This window comes from Saccopteryx leptura, chromosome 3, assembly GCF_036850995.1.
Source record: "Saccopteryx leptura isolate mSacLep1 chromosome 3, mSacLep1_pri_phased_curated, whole genome shotgun sequence".
Classification (NCBI taxonomy): domain Eukaryota; kingdom Metazoa; phylum Chordata; class Mammalia; order Chiroptera; family Emballonuridae; genus Saccopteryx; species Saccopteryx leptura.
Genome location: NC_089505.1, coordinates 99,664,820 through 99,680,090, shown reverse-complemented (window position 1 = coordinate 99,680,090; position 15,271 = coordinate 99,664,820). Strand labels below are relative to the sequence as shown.

Genomic DNA, 15,271 nt, shown 5'->3' with positions numbered 1-15,271 from the left:
GGAATAACAGTCACACATAAACTGTATCTACTTCAGAAGGGGACTGCGAGGAGCAGATGAGGCTCCTTTTAAAGGGCATAGCAGAGTAGTTGGCCAATAGAAAGCACTGAATAAATGTTAACTGTCATAACAAAGAGTTGGCGGTTGTTAACTATTACTGTTACAAAGCACTTTAATATCCATTAATTTATTTGATTCACATAACTCTATGAAAGAAGTATCATGCCTGCTACTTCCCATAGAAAGATGCCAAGGCTCAGAGAGGCCTGATGACTTCCCCCAGGTAGCCGAGGCGGCCAGTGACAGAGTAGGAATGAGAAGTCAGGCCAGCCCTCCTGGCTCCACATCCAGGCCCCGCAGACCTTAGTCCTCATTCCGCCTGCTGAGCGACGGAAACCCTGAGCCTGTGAGGGTGACTTCGAGCCAGTCACACACATCTCCGCTTCCTCCTCTGTCCTGGCCACACAGGGTTGCTGGTGGATGTGGCAATCACAGGGCTGGCTGTGCTTTGAGAAAATAGAGTCCTGCTCAGACGCAGGAAGTGAGCCTCAGCTTTAGAATGTGTTGATCTATGAACAAATCCTGGGGTCTATTTTTAAAATAAGTCCCTGCTGTCACCTGTTTCCTTGTTACTGACTCACACTCTAAACAGTGATGCTCCCAAATGGCTCCAGGTGACAGCGTGTGCGAGCCTGTCCTATTCTAGCTCTGTCAGGTGTAGACAGCGCAGTGTGGCTAAGAGCGTGTTCTCTGCAGCCAGACACCCTGGGTCCACTCGCCAGCTCCTGACCTGAGCAATCATGTGACCTCTCTGTGCCTCTTCACTTATATGCACAGCAGGAAATGAGAAGGATTAAATGAATCAACAGATGAAAAGCATTAAAACAATTCTTGGCACACAGAACACAGTCAATATGTTTAGCTACATCTACTATCATGATTTTATTACCTGGGGACTAGGAGGGAACAATATAATCTAGGACTTTTAATGTACAGGTAACTTTTGTTTCTGTGTAGTTACATTTGTCTGCCTTTTTCTTGTGACCCTTCCATTGTTTTTACACTTAGAAAGTCCCTTTCCATTCACCTATTGGTTAAACAGCTAAATTGTCTTCTGGAAATTTTAACGGTTTAGTGATTTTTACATTTATGTCTTCAGTGATTATTAAGCCCAGGAACTTTTACTTCAAACTGAATTTTACCCAGAGGCTTAATATCCAGGATTCCTTGACCTTGCCCATTTTGTATACCCCATATCCAATCCTGCAGCAGATTCAGTGGCTCTACTTTCAAAATACTTCAGAATCCACCTATTTCCATTGCTGCCACCCTGGTCTTGCCACCTCATGGGTCTCCCCCTCTTCTGCCTTTGCCTGGCACACTTAACCCCTTCAGTGCATTTCCTACATTGCAGCCAGGGAAGTCCTGTCAAAACTGTAACTCAGAGTATATCAGTCTTTTGCTCAGACCATTCTAGAAGCTCCCCATTTCACTCAGAATAAAAACCAAGGCCCTGCTATGATTGATAAGGATCTGCATGTTGTGGCCCCTCCTCCTTAACCCCCTGCTCTAGCCACACTGGCTCCTTGGTTGTTCCTGAAACCTTCCAGACACACTCCAGCCTCAGGGCCTTTGCACTGGCTGTTCCCTCTGCCAGGGATGCTCTTCCCTGAGGTATCATGACACAGCTCACTCTCCCGGCTCCTTAGTATCTTTTGTTCGAATGAAAGCCTCTCAGCGAGGCCAACCCAGCTCCCCTATTTAAAGATGCGGCCCGACCCCGCCGCTCTCAATCCGCTACTGTTGTGCTTTGCCTTTCCCCCACAGCACTTTCATCTTCTAACGCACCACACACTTTACTCATTTATTATGTGCTTTTAAAAAAAATGCTCTGTCCCTTACACTCTAGGATGTAAGTTCCACGAGGGCAGGGATATGTGGTTTGTTTACTTGCGTGTCCTCAGCACCTACCACAATGCCTGGCATACACGGTAGGCCACAACAAATATGTGACAAATGAATGGATATGCTGATGGCCCCCCTTACCCAGTGGCCATCTGAGAAACTCTAGGGTGCCCCGTGGAGTACAGTTTGAGAACCTATATTAGACCCACTTGGAATTCCTGTTCACTGAGTGAGGTCTCAGGCACATTTTTCCTCCCCCCGCCCCCCACATTTTGTCCAATGGGAAGGAATCTATCATTCGTTTTTCTCTCTGCTGGGCTCCTCAGGAGGGGACATCCCTCTGGGTATGTGTGGCACATGTGCTCCCAGCCCTGGCCTAAGGTAGGAAAGGACAGTGGGGGAAATGGAGTTCCTGAGTGGGGTGAGCGGTTACCAGAGGAGTTACCAGGAAGGAACGATGGGGGCCTCCCACCTCTTGCAGGCCAGAGCCTGGTCCTCATCACCTCATTCAGGTCATGTATTTATTCTACAGTCATGTGTCAAAGGACTACTGTGTGTGGGAAGCGTGCCGGGGAGGCAGTAGTGAGCATCAGATGCAATTCCAGCCTCCAGGTGCTCCCATTACAGCGTAGGAGACACAGGAATGGCCATCACCGTGCAGTCAGGGACAGGGTGTGGTGTGAACTGACGACAGCCCTAAATCTTGGGTGGGGTGGGGGTCAGGGAAGGCTTCTCAGAGGGGTTTATATATGATGAGGCCTGAGGGAGAGTAAGAGATATTCAGGTAAAGAGAAAGGGAGAGTGTTCAGGCAGAGGGAACAGCATGTGCAAAGGCCGGGAGGTGACAGTGAGCTTGGCACGTCCGGGGAACAGCTGGATGTTCAGTCTGACTGCAGAAAGAAAGAAGCTGGGGAGGCTGCCAGAAACTGACAGTGCAGGGCCCACGGGTGCCAGCCCCGCTGGGGTATACATACTGTGGCCACTGGTGTAGTGCTGCAGCTTGTCCGTGTACTCCGAGTCAGCACGTTCAAACCCCCGTCTTCTGGAACAAGAGCAAAGGGCTGGAGCCACCTGGAGGCGCCCGGGAATTGGGAGCCACAGTAGGTGATAGGGAGAGGGTGGGCAGGCCCTTAAAACCACATTCCTGCCAGAGGAATTCCTGCCTGCCCCTCACCTAGCAGCCTCACCTATCCTGCCCCTCCCCCGATCCCTTCCCACCTTTCCCCCTTCAAGCCAAGGCTCACTATTTCCCGTCCCCTCCCAGCCAAGGAGCAAAGTCATCACCTCTGGCCATGGCCCCTGGTTGCAGAAACCCTGGGGCTTCTGCCCATTTGACCTTATGACCCAGTCTATTCTAAAGTAGGGGTCTCTTTAAGGAAGAGGAGAGTCTCTTTGCATATGCCCAGCAGAAGTCAGGGAACGAAGCCCACCTCCTGCCTCTGCACATGCTGTGCTGGTCACTTGGGGTGGCCCTCCCCCACCTCCTCCTATCTGTGTCCTCTCCATCTTTCCAGTATTCCCGAGCTCCACAACCTCCCATCTGACACTGCTTATGGGCCCTATTCATAAGGGGACCTAAACTAGTGCAAACATAGGGTGATGTATATATAGTCCCTCTCCATCATCCTCTTAGCCCCTAGCATTCCTGCTGTCCTCCCGCCCACTGTTCCGAGACATTCTTCACGCTAAAGTATTAGTGTCTCAATGTGCCGCCTCCTTGAATAGTGGACTTGTCAAGGGCAATGCCTAACACAGAGGGATGGGCTGCTAATGGTGGCTGATCAGGCAGTGGGAGGATACCTGAGGGTACCCAGGCCAAGCCGAGCCTCACCCTGTCCCTGGTACTGATGGAAATGCCTCCTCTGTTCACAAACACTTCTGGAATGGCTGAACAGATGCAGAGCCAGGCCTGGAGCGGCTGGGGGACACCCACCCACCTGTTACACACGATGGCGATGACAACCACGGCAATGAGGAAGACCAGGGCAGCCGCCGAGGAGCCGATGATGAGTGGCAGCTTCTCCTGAATGCTCGTCTGGTACTCGGCTGGGGAGAAAGCACAGCACAGTGTTCTCCCATGGCTCTGGGAGTGCTAACACTCCTCACCCTGCGAGATCTCTGGGGACCCCAAACTCGATTCTTGTGCCTCCTGGAGTCCCTGTCACATGCTCCGGTGAAGAACTGGTTATCATTTGCTCACAAGTAACCTTGATAAGTTCATAAACTGCTCTGATTCTTAATTTCTCACCTATAAAATTGGCATAATACCTATATCTCAAAGTTGATATGAAAATCAATGAATTTGGAGACACTTATGGAGAAGCAGTTATAAGCACAGACTCTGAGGCCAGACTCCCTGGGTTTGTGCCCTGATGGAGTCACTTACTAACTGTGTGATCTCTGGTAAAGTGACTAACCTCTCTGTGGCTCAGTTTCCTCATCTGTAAAATGGGGAGAATCATACTTTCCATTTCATAGGATTGCTGTGTAAAGCACTTAGATCAACAGGTGGCAGTAGTAAGCGCTCAGTAAATATGAACTATTATTACTATTGAGTGTTTCAAGTGTTTGTCACTGTGCGAAGAATGTTAGGCATCTTGCTTGATTCTCGGGACAGTTCGGTGATGAACTGCCTATGATTACTGCATTTTACAGATAAGGAAACTGAGACTTAGTGAGGTCATGACTTGCTGGAGGTCACACAGAAAGTGGCCAAAGCCAGCACTTGAACCCAGGTCTGTTTGACCCAAGGCTGTGGGCTTAAATGACATAATGCGTAAAATGCGGTCAGCATTGGCCTGGCTCTTGGAAACCACTCATTAATTTTTTAATTCATTTGCTTTCATAACCAGACAGGGGTTTGTTGAAGTCAGGGACAAGGTCAGTTCAGGGTCCTCAGCACTAGCAAACATTTGTTAAATTAATTTAAAAAAGGATCCTGGGACAGTCCTCCAGTACGGATGTCAGTAACATCCATCCAGCATGTGAGAGGGTGAAACATGCTGGCTGTGAGGAAGGGGGTGTTGATGGGGGGGCGGTGTACTGGAAGAGACCGTGGCATTGTGAGAGGATTATGATAACAGGCATAGGTCCAGGAGCCTCTGAGATGTTCAACCAGGCAAAGCCAAGGCCCACAGCCAGGGACTGAAGCAGATGCCAGAAAGGGATGCTGGAGCCTGGTCATAAGGAAAACTCTCCCGGGGCTTGGCTAGTCGGTTGGAAGGGCCCCCAGACTCAACAGACAACTATAACCTTAACTACTGTTTGGTGAGCGCTAACTGTGCGTGAGACCTAGCCCCAACCCTGTGCTAGGCCATACACATTTATCCCCATCCTTATACTAATTTGATGATGATGATGATAATGAGATAATTGTTATCATCCCCATTTGTAGATGAGAAAAACAGGCTCAGAGAAGTAAGGTTGCTCAGGGCCACACAGGGCTGAATCTCCACTGTAATTTCTGTCAAGTATCAGAGCCCACATTCTTTAACTATGCTGCCCCTTGAAGATTATTAAGGCAGGAAGGGTTCTTACAGACCATAGGGTCCCAGACTGGGAGACACACAACACACCGGTTACAACCTCTCATTCTCTTGCCCAGGGTAGACATTACTAATCCATCCCAGAACTTGTTCCTACTGAACTCGAATGTGGCTTCAGAATTCTTCTCAATCCAACTGTAAGTCATGGAAGTAGTGTTTGGATAAAATTATTTTCCACTCTCAGGTCGAATAGAGTGCTTTTTATTTTATAGATGAGAAAAATATGGACCAGGGAATAGGTGTGATTTGCTCAGAGTAACTCTGCAAGTTTGGGCTGAGCTCCCAGGAGCTGTGGGAAAGAAGTGGCCTGGCTGACATGATGGGAACGGTGTAGCACAATCCTTCCAGAACACAGCAACAGGGCCTTTATACATGGTTGTGCAGTTTGTACAGTACACAAAGGTTCCCAACCAGGAGGGGAGGAGGGTTGACATCAAGAAACGGGGGTACCTTTTCTAGTTTGCACAAAGGCACTTTGTAGGAACGGTGGCCCTAGCATTTGTTCTGCTTGTGGAGTCAGTAACCCTCTTCCTGTCCTCTGGGTGCCTCTTACCTTCTGTCATAGTCTGGAAGTACATCTTGCCACTGTAGCGCCCGTAGCCTGCCACGGTGCGTGCCCGCACCTGGAAGACATAGATGGCGCCGGCTTTGAGGCCCTGCACAGTGACCGTGTTGGTGGGGCTTTTTATGGCTGTGGCGTTGTACTCACTGAGCTCCTGCCGAGGAACAGAGAAGACAGTTAGCAAGGTTGTTGCCCACAGTGGGCCCGGAGCCCACGGACTGCTCCTGCCACGTGGGGAAGGTCTGGCCACCGGATGAACATCTGTGGTTCCTGAGTTCTCCACTCCCTCTCAGTAACAGAATCACACACATGCAGCTTTTTGCATGTGATTTTGCAACACTTTCCACAAAAGAAGGCAGAGCGTATTACTCTTCCTCGTGGATGCTGAGTTTGTCGACATGCCTTGCTTTGGCCATTGGAATATTCCAGAGGACATGGTGCAAGCAGGGACTTCACATGTGCTTGTTGACTTGGCTTGGCCTCTTGTGATTCTGCCATCTACCATGAGGGGACCTTAACCTGAGTGACAGCTGGTTCCAGAATGAGAACCACGTGGAAAAGACCTTACCGTAATTCCTAGAATGAAGTCGAGCCACCTCAGCTGACCCACAGGCACAAGCCTATGAGTAAGACATATCCAATTGTTGTAGACCACTGGACTTTTGGGGCTGTTTGTTTTATAGCATCATCTCAACAACAGTTGACTAATACACATATACTGAGTGGCCATGGTATGCAGAGCCCTGGGGTCTAGACTGTTAGTTCTTGTTGACAGCAGGGAGAGGGTTCACATCGTTCACTCTGCATCCCCCTCCCTGCCCCACACCTTGACAGATTAAGTGGAAGGACCCTTATTCAGCCTTAGCACACTTGAGTTAGGCAACAATTAAAACCCCAAAAGAGAAAATTATGCTCAAGGTCACACATGTCAATTCATGGCTGCTTTTGGGACTCAAAACCATGCAGGAGCCACCTCTACTGTTCATGGCTTTGGGCACCCAGGACCTAATGTTTCCTCCTTTGAGAGATGTGGAACACCAATTCTGATCTCCTGAGCACTGCTGGGGTGACCTGAGGAGCCTGGCACAGGACAAAGGGCCAGCTGCTACAGTGGGAGGGGAGATGTGGTTGAATTGGATGCAAATGTTCTCTAGCCTAGTTGATGCTCGTTCAGGCATCTGTCAGCTGCCCAGCTCACCTTCCCCAAATACCCTCTTTGCATTAGGCCCCAGGCTGGGCACTGGGGACCCACAGAGGTTAAAGCACAGGCCCTGGCCTCAAAGAGCCCAGTTCAGAAAAACAAACAGTGTGGAGAGCTTAACCCTCTGAGGATAGGGAACCCCTCTGAGAAGCTGATGAAAAGCTATGACCCCCTTAAGCAGAAAAACACACACCTGATTGTACATGCCAATCATGTATGTGTCAGGGATGCACAGAGCCCATAAACATTCTCCTGAAACAATTAAATTCAGTGTGAGCAATGTTATTACAGATAATAATTGTAACTACAATGTTATTATAGTGTAGACCAGGGGTAGTCAATCTTTTTATACCTACCGCCTACTTTTGTATCTCTGTTAGTAGTAAAATTTTCTAACCACCCACCGGTTCCACAGTAATGGTGACTTATAAAGTAGGGAAGTAACTTTACTTTATAAAATTTATAAAGCAGAGTTATAGCAAGTTAAAGCATATAATAATAATTACTTACCAAGTACTTTATGTCGGATTTTTGCTAAGTTTGGCAGAATAAATCTTTATAAAACAACTTACTATAGTTAAATCTATCTTTTTTTTTTTTTTTTTAACAGAGACAGAGAGAGAGTCAGACAGAGGGATAGACAGGGACAGACAGACAGGAACAGAGAGATGAGAAGCATCAATCATTAGTTTTTCGTTGCGTATTGGGACACTTTAGTTGTTCATTGATTGCTTTCTCATATATGCCTTGACTGCGGGCCTTCAGCAGACCAAGTAACCCCTTGCTCAAGCCAGCGACCTTGGGCTCAAGCTGGTAAGCCTTGCTCATACCAGATGACCTCGCGCTCAAGCTGGCGACCTCAGGGTCTCGAACCTGGGTTCCTTCCGCATCCTAGTCCGACGCTCTATCCACTGCGCCACCGCCTGGTCAGGCAAATCTATCTTTTTATTTATACTTTGGTTGCTCTGCTACCCCCCACCATGAAAGCTAGAACGCCCACTAGTGGGCGGTAGGGACCAGGTTGACTACCACTGGTGTAGAGGTTAAGATCACAAACTGGAGCCAGACTTCCTGGGTTCAAATCCTTATTCTACTGCTTATTAGCTTTGTGATTTTGGACAAGTTCCTTACTTTCTCTATGCCTCCTTTTTCTCATCTGTAAAATGGGAATAATAATAATAATATTAATAATAATAATGGCTCCCTTACGAGTTGTTTAGAAGATGAAGTTAATTAATATGTATAAAATGCTTACAGGGGTAGGGTAAGCACAATGTGTTTAGGGGCATGTGACCTGGCCTGGGTGGGGGATATCAGGTGAAGTCAAGAAAAGTTCTACTGGAGCCTGACCTGTGGTGGTGCAGTGAATAAAGCGTCGACCTGGAATGCTGAGGTCGCTGGTTCGAAACCCTGGGCTTGCCTGGTCAAGGCACATATGGGAGTTGATGCTTCCAGCTCCTCCCCCCTTCTCTCTCTCTGTCTCTCTCTCCTCTCTAAAATGAATAAATAAAAAGAAAAGAAAAGTTCTACTGGAGAGTGAGGGCAACTGGAGTGGGATTTTAAACAGCAAATAGAAGTCACCAGGCAAAGAAGGAGAAGGGCATTCTTTGTGTGTGTGTGTGTGTGTGTGTGGCAGAGACAGAGAGAGTCAGAGAGAGGGACAGACAGACAGGAAGGGAGAGAGATGACAAACATCAATTCTTCATTGCGGTTCCTTAGTTGTTCACTGATTGCTTTCTCATATGTGCCTTGACCGGGGGGCTACAGCAGACTGAGTGACCCCTTGCTCGAGCCAGTGACCTTGGGCTCAAGCTGGTGAGCTTTGTCCAAACCTGATGAGCCTGCGCTCAAGCTGGTGACCTCGGGGTCTTAAACCTGGGTCCTCCGTGTCCCAGTCCAAAACTCTATCCATTGTGCCACCGCCTGATCAGGCGAGAAGGGCATTCTTGCCAAGGAGCAGTAGGTGCAAAGGTAAGGAGGTGAGAAAGAGTTTGGGACATAGGGGTTGACCTGTGAGTGCTTCCTCCCCTCCCCCAGTACCAGGAGGCAGCAGCAGATTGGAAGTCTCTTTTCCTTTGCCAGGCCACCTGCCTTCTCCTCCAGGAAGCCTCCTTGACCTCCATGCTAGATGTGTCCTTTCCTCTGAGCCCTGGAGCACTTGCTGTGGCTACCATAGGAAGGGGATTTGCTATGTCCCCTCGCCCTGGGCCCAGGCTTGTCTTTCTCCCTTGACTATAAACTCCAGAGGGAAGGGGCTGTGTTTTGTTCCCCTGCCTCACACACAGAAGTCTCCCTAACATCCACAGGATGAAGCCTGTCTTCCTCAGCCTGGCGTTCCAGACCCTTCACAACCCACTCTTTGTCGGTCTCTCCTGTCACGTCCCAGTGTCCTCCAGGCTCCAACCATAAGCAACCACTTCCCCTTTCCCTGGGAGGGCTGCCAGACTTAGCAAATAAAAGTACAGGATGCTCAGTTAAACCTGAATTTCAGGTGAATAATTTTTAGTATACGTATGTCCCAATGCAATCTTTGATACATACTTGCACTAAACAAAAAGTATATTTTAAAAAATTCAAATGTAACCCTGATGTCCTACACTTTATTCGGCAGCCCTACCTTCCCTGGACACGCTGAGCCTTCGCAAGTCCTGCTGCCCCGTCTGAAATTCCATTTCCTCATCTGCCTGGCAGTCCCCTATTCATTGTTCAAGACCCAGCGCAAGGACTGCCTCTACTGGGGAGACTGCCCAGATACCTCAGCCAGAGGATGCAGGTCCATTCTCTCCTTTCCCACCTATTGTTCTGATATACAGGTGTCTTCTCTAAGGACTGCGGGCTCCTTGAGGGCAGGGACCTTGTCTCATTCATTTCCCGGACCTCCAGGCTCCGCACAGGGTAGGTGCTACCTAACTATTGACATAATGAATGAGTCTTACTTAGATCATTCACCATCTGCAAACCCAGGATGCACTACCAAGCTTGGCCTCTAAGTGCCGCCATCTAACATGGGATCTCCTCCCCTTGCCCAAGGGATGGATTCTGCATACTGGGTGGGTGCCCACTTAGGCTGGGAGAGAACTGCCAGCAGCCTAGGTGCCTCAGGAGAATGAAGAGCAAACCTGAGTGGGTCCTTTCCCTAACGTGGGGCACAGGATCCAGCAGGGAATTGGAAGTCATTTCAAGGGTCCGTTCTTCCACTTGCTTGCGCTGTGATCTTGGGAAAGACACTTCATTTCCCTGAGCTGCTATCTATTCCAGAAAATGGAATAATAAATTCCAATCACTCAGGGTTGTTGTGAGGATAAAATTTGATCAGTTAATCTCTGGTACAAAGGAGCTGATCTAGAACCATCAATTTCCTTCCCTGTCTGCCCCCCCCCCTTCCGTAAGGGTACCTTTATCTGAGTAAGGATTAAGCATCAACGAGTCAGGGGAAGAAATTTAGTATGAAATTCACCTTAGTTTGAGTCCTTACCCAGAGACTAAGGGCCAATCAGGCAGTGGATGCATTGCTTAAGCCCTATGAGCCTCAGTTTCCTCATCTCTAAAATGTGGTAACACCACTTTAGTACCATACCCAGTGATTGTAGAGATTCAATAGGAAAGAATGGGTAAAGCTTTAATAAATATTGACTATCACAATTGATATCAACAATGTTCATCAAATGGATGAATGTATGGATAAACAAGTGAATGAATGAGTGAATAAACCTCCCTGTGTAGATGCTGTTCCATGTACACCAGCAACACCCAGAATGCAGCCTGGACTTTCGTTCACCCCTCCTCCCCAAACCTTTGCTCCCTCTGCCTGGAATGTCTTTTCCCTTCACTTCTGCCAAGTAGAAATTTCTGTCGAATAGACACATAAATTGATGTGGCCTATAAGGGCCCATCCGCCATAGGTGGCCTCCCAAATGACTCTTCTCCTTGAGCTCTTGGGAAGCCAAAGGGAGCATGAACTGTGTGCTTTGGGGCAGCTGCCAAAGGAGGCCACCTCCTCTGGGACACTAGAACTGATGGAAGAGGCCAGCCCTGGCCTGGCTGATACTATATTCGTCAGCGGCCTCTAGAAGACTTCCAGCAAAGTGGTTGTCAGCTCCGGGCAGGCTGGGAAATCCCAGTGAAGCTGGCAGGCAGGGTGGGGGGAAGGCGGCAGATGGAGAGCCTGCTTTCTAAAGAAGGGAAGGAAAAGTAGGAAAGGAGGTAGGGGTGGGGCCCACACGGGGCTGCAGGGCTCAGTATCTACCTTCCCTACCTGGAAAGGTCTAGAGCAGGGGTCCCCAAACTTTTTACACAAGGGGCCAGTTCACTGTCCCTCAGACTGTTGGAGGGCCGGACTATAAAAAAACTATGAACAAATCCCTATGCACACTGCACGTATCTTATTTTAAAGTAAAAAAACAAAATGGGAACAAATACAATATTTAAAATAAAGAACAAGTAAATTTAAATCAACAAACTGACCAGTATTTCAATGGGAACTATGGGCCGGCTTTTGGCTAATGAGATGGTCAATGTCCGGTTCCATATTTGTCACTGCTAGCCGTAACAAGTGATATGACGCGCTTCCGGAGCCCTGACATGTGCATCCCGCGTCACCGGAAGTACTACTGTATATGAACTACGCCGCGCTTTGCGGCGCCACCACATACAGTACTCCAGGAGCACAGGATGCATCCTGTGACCTCTCACTGACCACCAATGAAAGAGGTGCCCCTTCTAGAAGTGTGGTGGGGGCCGGATAAATGGCCTCAGGGGGCCACATGCGGCCCGCGGGCCATAGTTTGGGGACCCCTGGTCTAGAGCATTCATTAAAGCAGTTGATAGCAGCCACCAGGAGGATTCTGCCATGTTAGGGAAGAGTGGGGCTGTGGATCTATCAGTAATAAATCCGCCACTCGCAGCCTGGTTGTCCCTCCCCGAGGGCGAGGCTGACTCAGGAAGGTCGAGGTGGTGGCTGGGACGCCAGAGCCCCACTTGAGAGGCCAGGGGCAGAAACTGCTCCTGGTTCTCCTTTTACCTCTCTCCTGGCACCTCCTCTAACACTTTCACCAACTCCTTTTTCTTTCTCTCCTTAAATACTGCCATTCTCCTGGATCCTATCCTTTCACTCTGTTCTTCCTCTGCACATCCTCCTGTCTGTCCTTGACTGTACTTTCCCACACTCGGCAAGTACCACACCGATGCTTGCAAGTCACAAACCCACATCTGCCCCAGGAAAGGCACCACCATCTACCGGGTGTTGACCATTACCCTTCCCTGGTCCCCTGAGTTTCAAAATACTGTCTGAATCTGTCAGTTTCTCACCATCTCTGCTGTCAACTTTCCAACTTCATGCCACCATCATTTCTCACTTGATGTCCCATGAGAATCCTGGGCAGGGCACTACCTTGCAGTTTATTTTTTACATAGCAAGCTACAGGAATGTTTAAAGTAATCTGAGTCAGATCATATTATTCCAAAACCTTCTGATGGCTTCCCATTGTACTTTAAATTGAATCCAGACTACAAAGGTCTAAAAAGCCCACCACAATTGGCTCTGCCTCCTTCTCAATCTCCACCCCTACTGATCTCTCCCTTGTTCATTTTGCTCCTGCCACACTTGCCTTCTCTGTTCCCTGCATGCAGCCAGCACATTCCTGCCTCAGGACCTTTGCATATGCTGTTCATGGTTTTTTTTAAGTGAGAGGAGGAGAGATGGTGAGACAGACTCCCACATGTGCCCCAACTGGGATCCACCTGGCAATCTCCATCTGGGGCTGATGCTTGAATCAACCAAGCTATCCTTACTGCCTGAGGCTGATATTCAAACCAACCGAGCTATTCTTAGCACCTGGGGCCATGCTCTAACCAATGAAGCCACTGGCTGCAGGAAGGGAAGAGGGAGAGAAGGGGTAGAGTGAGAGGGAAAGAAGCAGATGGTTGCATCTCTTGTGTGCCCTGACCGGGAATTGAACCCAGGATGTTCATATGCCGGGCAAGTGTTCTAGCCACTTAGCAAACCCACCAGGGCCTGCCTATGCTGTTTTTGCCACCTGGAATGACCCTGCTCTCATCACTGTCTGTCAGGTGAACTCTGAGCATCTTTCAAGCCTCAGCTCAAATGTCATCTGAATTAAGACTTCCTCTCACCTATGCTAAGATTCTGGGCTTCTTCTTAGTGCCCTCCTGAAAACTTTATGGCCCCTTCTGTGGCTTGTACCACATCTTTTCTAATGGCTATTTGTGTCTGAACCTGTCTTTTCCCCTGGACTGTGAAGGAAAGGCCTCTAGGCATGTCTGGTTACTCTTGGTATTCCTGGCACCCAGTTCAAAACTGGTGACAGTGACTGTTGAATCAACCAGTGTCAATCTCCCCTCTGACAAATGCCAAGTCGCCTCTCTCTGCACCCCAACCCTTGGGAAGAGGGGCTGATCGAAGCAGGGCCACGTCTCATCACAGCCATACCTCAGGCCTGGCCGCCTCTTGCCATTTAGGCTGAAAATCCTTCATCAGAGCCTGGTCCTGTCCACCTCTTAAAGGTTATCCCAGAAGCATCCCTGGGATAAAACTGGGAGGCAGGAGAGCCAGGTGAAGAGTGAGAGCACAGGTCCAAATCCCTGCTTTGCCCCTTAGCAGCTGGGTGCGCTTGGACAAGTTATACAACTTCTCTGTGCTTAGATGGGGTGAATAGCAATGCTGCAAGAATGAATGAGACAATGGAAGTGATGTGCTTAGCACATAGTAAGCACTCATGAAACATGAGCAGGGGATAACTGTGGCTGCTGCAAGGCCTGCTGGTCCTGCCACCTCTGGCATGGGCCTGGGGATGCCCGGGCAGCCACAGAAAGTAGGGCAGAGCTGCCTTCTGGTTCACACCTCCATCAGCCTCCCCAACCCCTCCCGTCTCGGTAGGAAATGGGTCGTGGGCAGGACCCGTGCCATGCCGGGATTCCTCATTTCCGATCCTGTCTTTGGGGACAAACACTTTCAGTTTCATTTAATCATAAAGCTTCTTAATTAGCTTTTTTCCCTTTTTGAATTCTGAGTTGCTAAGCTGCCCCCGTCAGAGGAAGTGTCCCCGCCAGAGGAAGTGGACGTGATTGCTGCTGCAGGGCCTGGGGCATCCTAGGCCTGGGAGCAGGTGGCCCCACTACCTGGGAGGCCCAGCTCCTGCAAGGCCCTCCAGGGCTCAGTAAGGGGTGGACTTTCATCCCTCACATCATCCCCTGGGGACATAGCAGGGAAAAGGCAAGGTCTCCACCCTAGAAGAACAGGCCATGGGAAGGGATTCATCACTTACTCATTCAACCAACATTTATCAAGTGTATCTTTGGGGAAAGGCCCAGGGCGCTGGGGTGAATGCGGTGATAGGGAGAGATGTGGCTCCTGGCCTCTAGGGATGCATTGCCAAGAGGAGGGGATGAGCAAGGAAACAATCCTCCACCAGATGGGTGAGGCTGAAGAGGTATTTGATGAACCCCTGAGACTCACCGGGTTTAGGTAATAAAGTCCCAGGGCCAGGTTGGGCTTCAGGAGTTAGAGCTCCAGGAGGGCTGGCTGGAACTGTCTCCACCACATTTCCTCTCAGTCAGGAAGAGCCATTCCATTTGTTTCTAGTTTTCAGTGGGCGTGGCCTCAACTAAAGCATTTCCCATAGTCATTTACACCTTAGTCTGAAAGGGAGCCCAGTGAGATCTTTTCCAGGAGCCCCTGCAGCTTCTGTGGTTATTTGGTGCCTCAGGGAGCAGGTAAGAAAAATCACCAGTCCAGTCAAAAGAGAGTTTCCTGGGCCTCTGGTGTTCCGCGGCTCTGTCCTGGCCCCTGCACTGTGAAGGTCTCACACACCGATGTACTTAGCTCACTGGGCCTTACTTTGTGTAGCCCTTGCCCCCAGTGCGGCAGGCAGGGCAGAAGAGGGAGGAAAGGAAAGCACTCTCCTCTTTGCTGGGAGCTTGGCACCCTGCTGGGCACTGTACCTACTTTTTCTCTTTGACCCGCACAGCCCCCATGTGAGAGAGGTGGTCCCATTTGCCTTCGACACTGGAAGAGACTGAGGCTGAGAGAGAGAAGGATGC

The 15,271-nt window shown here is 49.4% G+C and overlaps 1 protein-coding gene across 3 annotated transcripts in view; it reads right to left on the bottom strand.

Annotated features, from left to right (window-relative positions):
• Positions 1-15,271, bottom strand: part of EPHB2 (EPH receptor B2) — a 188,777-nt gene that overhangs the window by 11,357 nt on the left and 162,149 nt on the right. Inside the window, exons 7-9 of one of the 3 annotated variants that reach the window (XM_066375387.1) lie at positions 6,004-6,166; positions 3,843-3,951; positions 2,880-2,947 (exon numbers count right to left, since the gene is read on the bottom strand). In XM_066375387.1, coding sequence (XP_066231484.1) covers positions 2,880-2,947; positions 3,843-3,951; positions 6,004-6,166 — 340 coding nt within the window. The remainder of the gene's footprint in view (positions 1-2,879; positions 2,948-3,842; positions 3,952-6,003; positions 6,167-15,271) is intronic. The other 2 variants (XM_066375388.1, XM_066375389.1) reach the window with 2 other exon arrangements.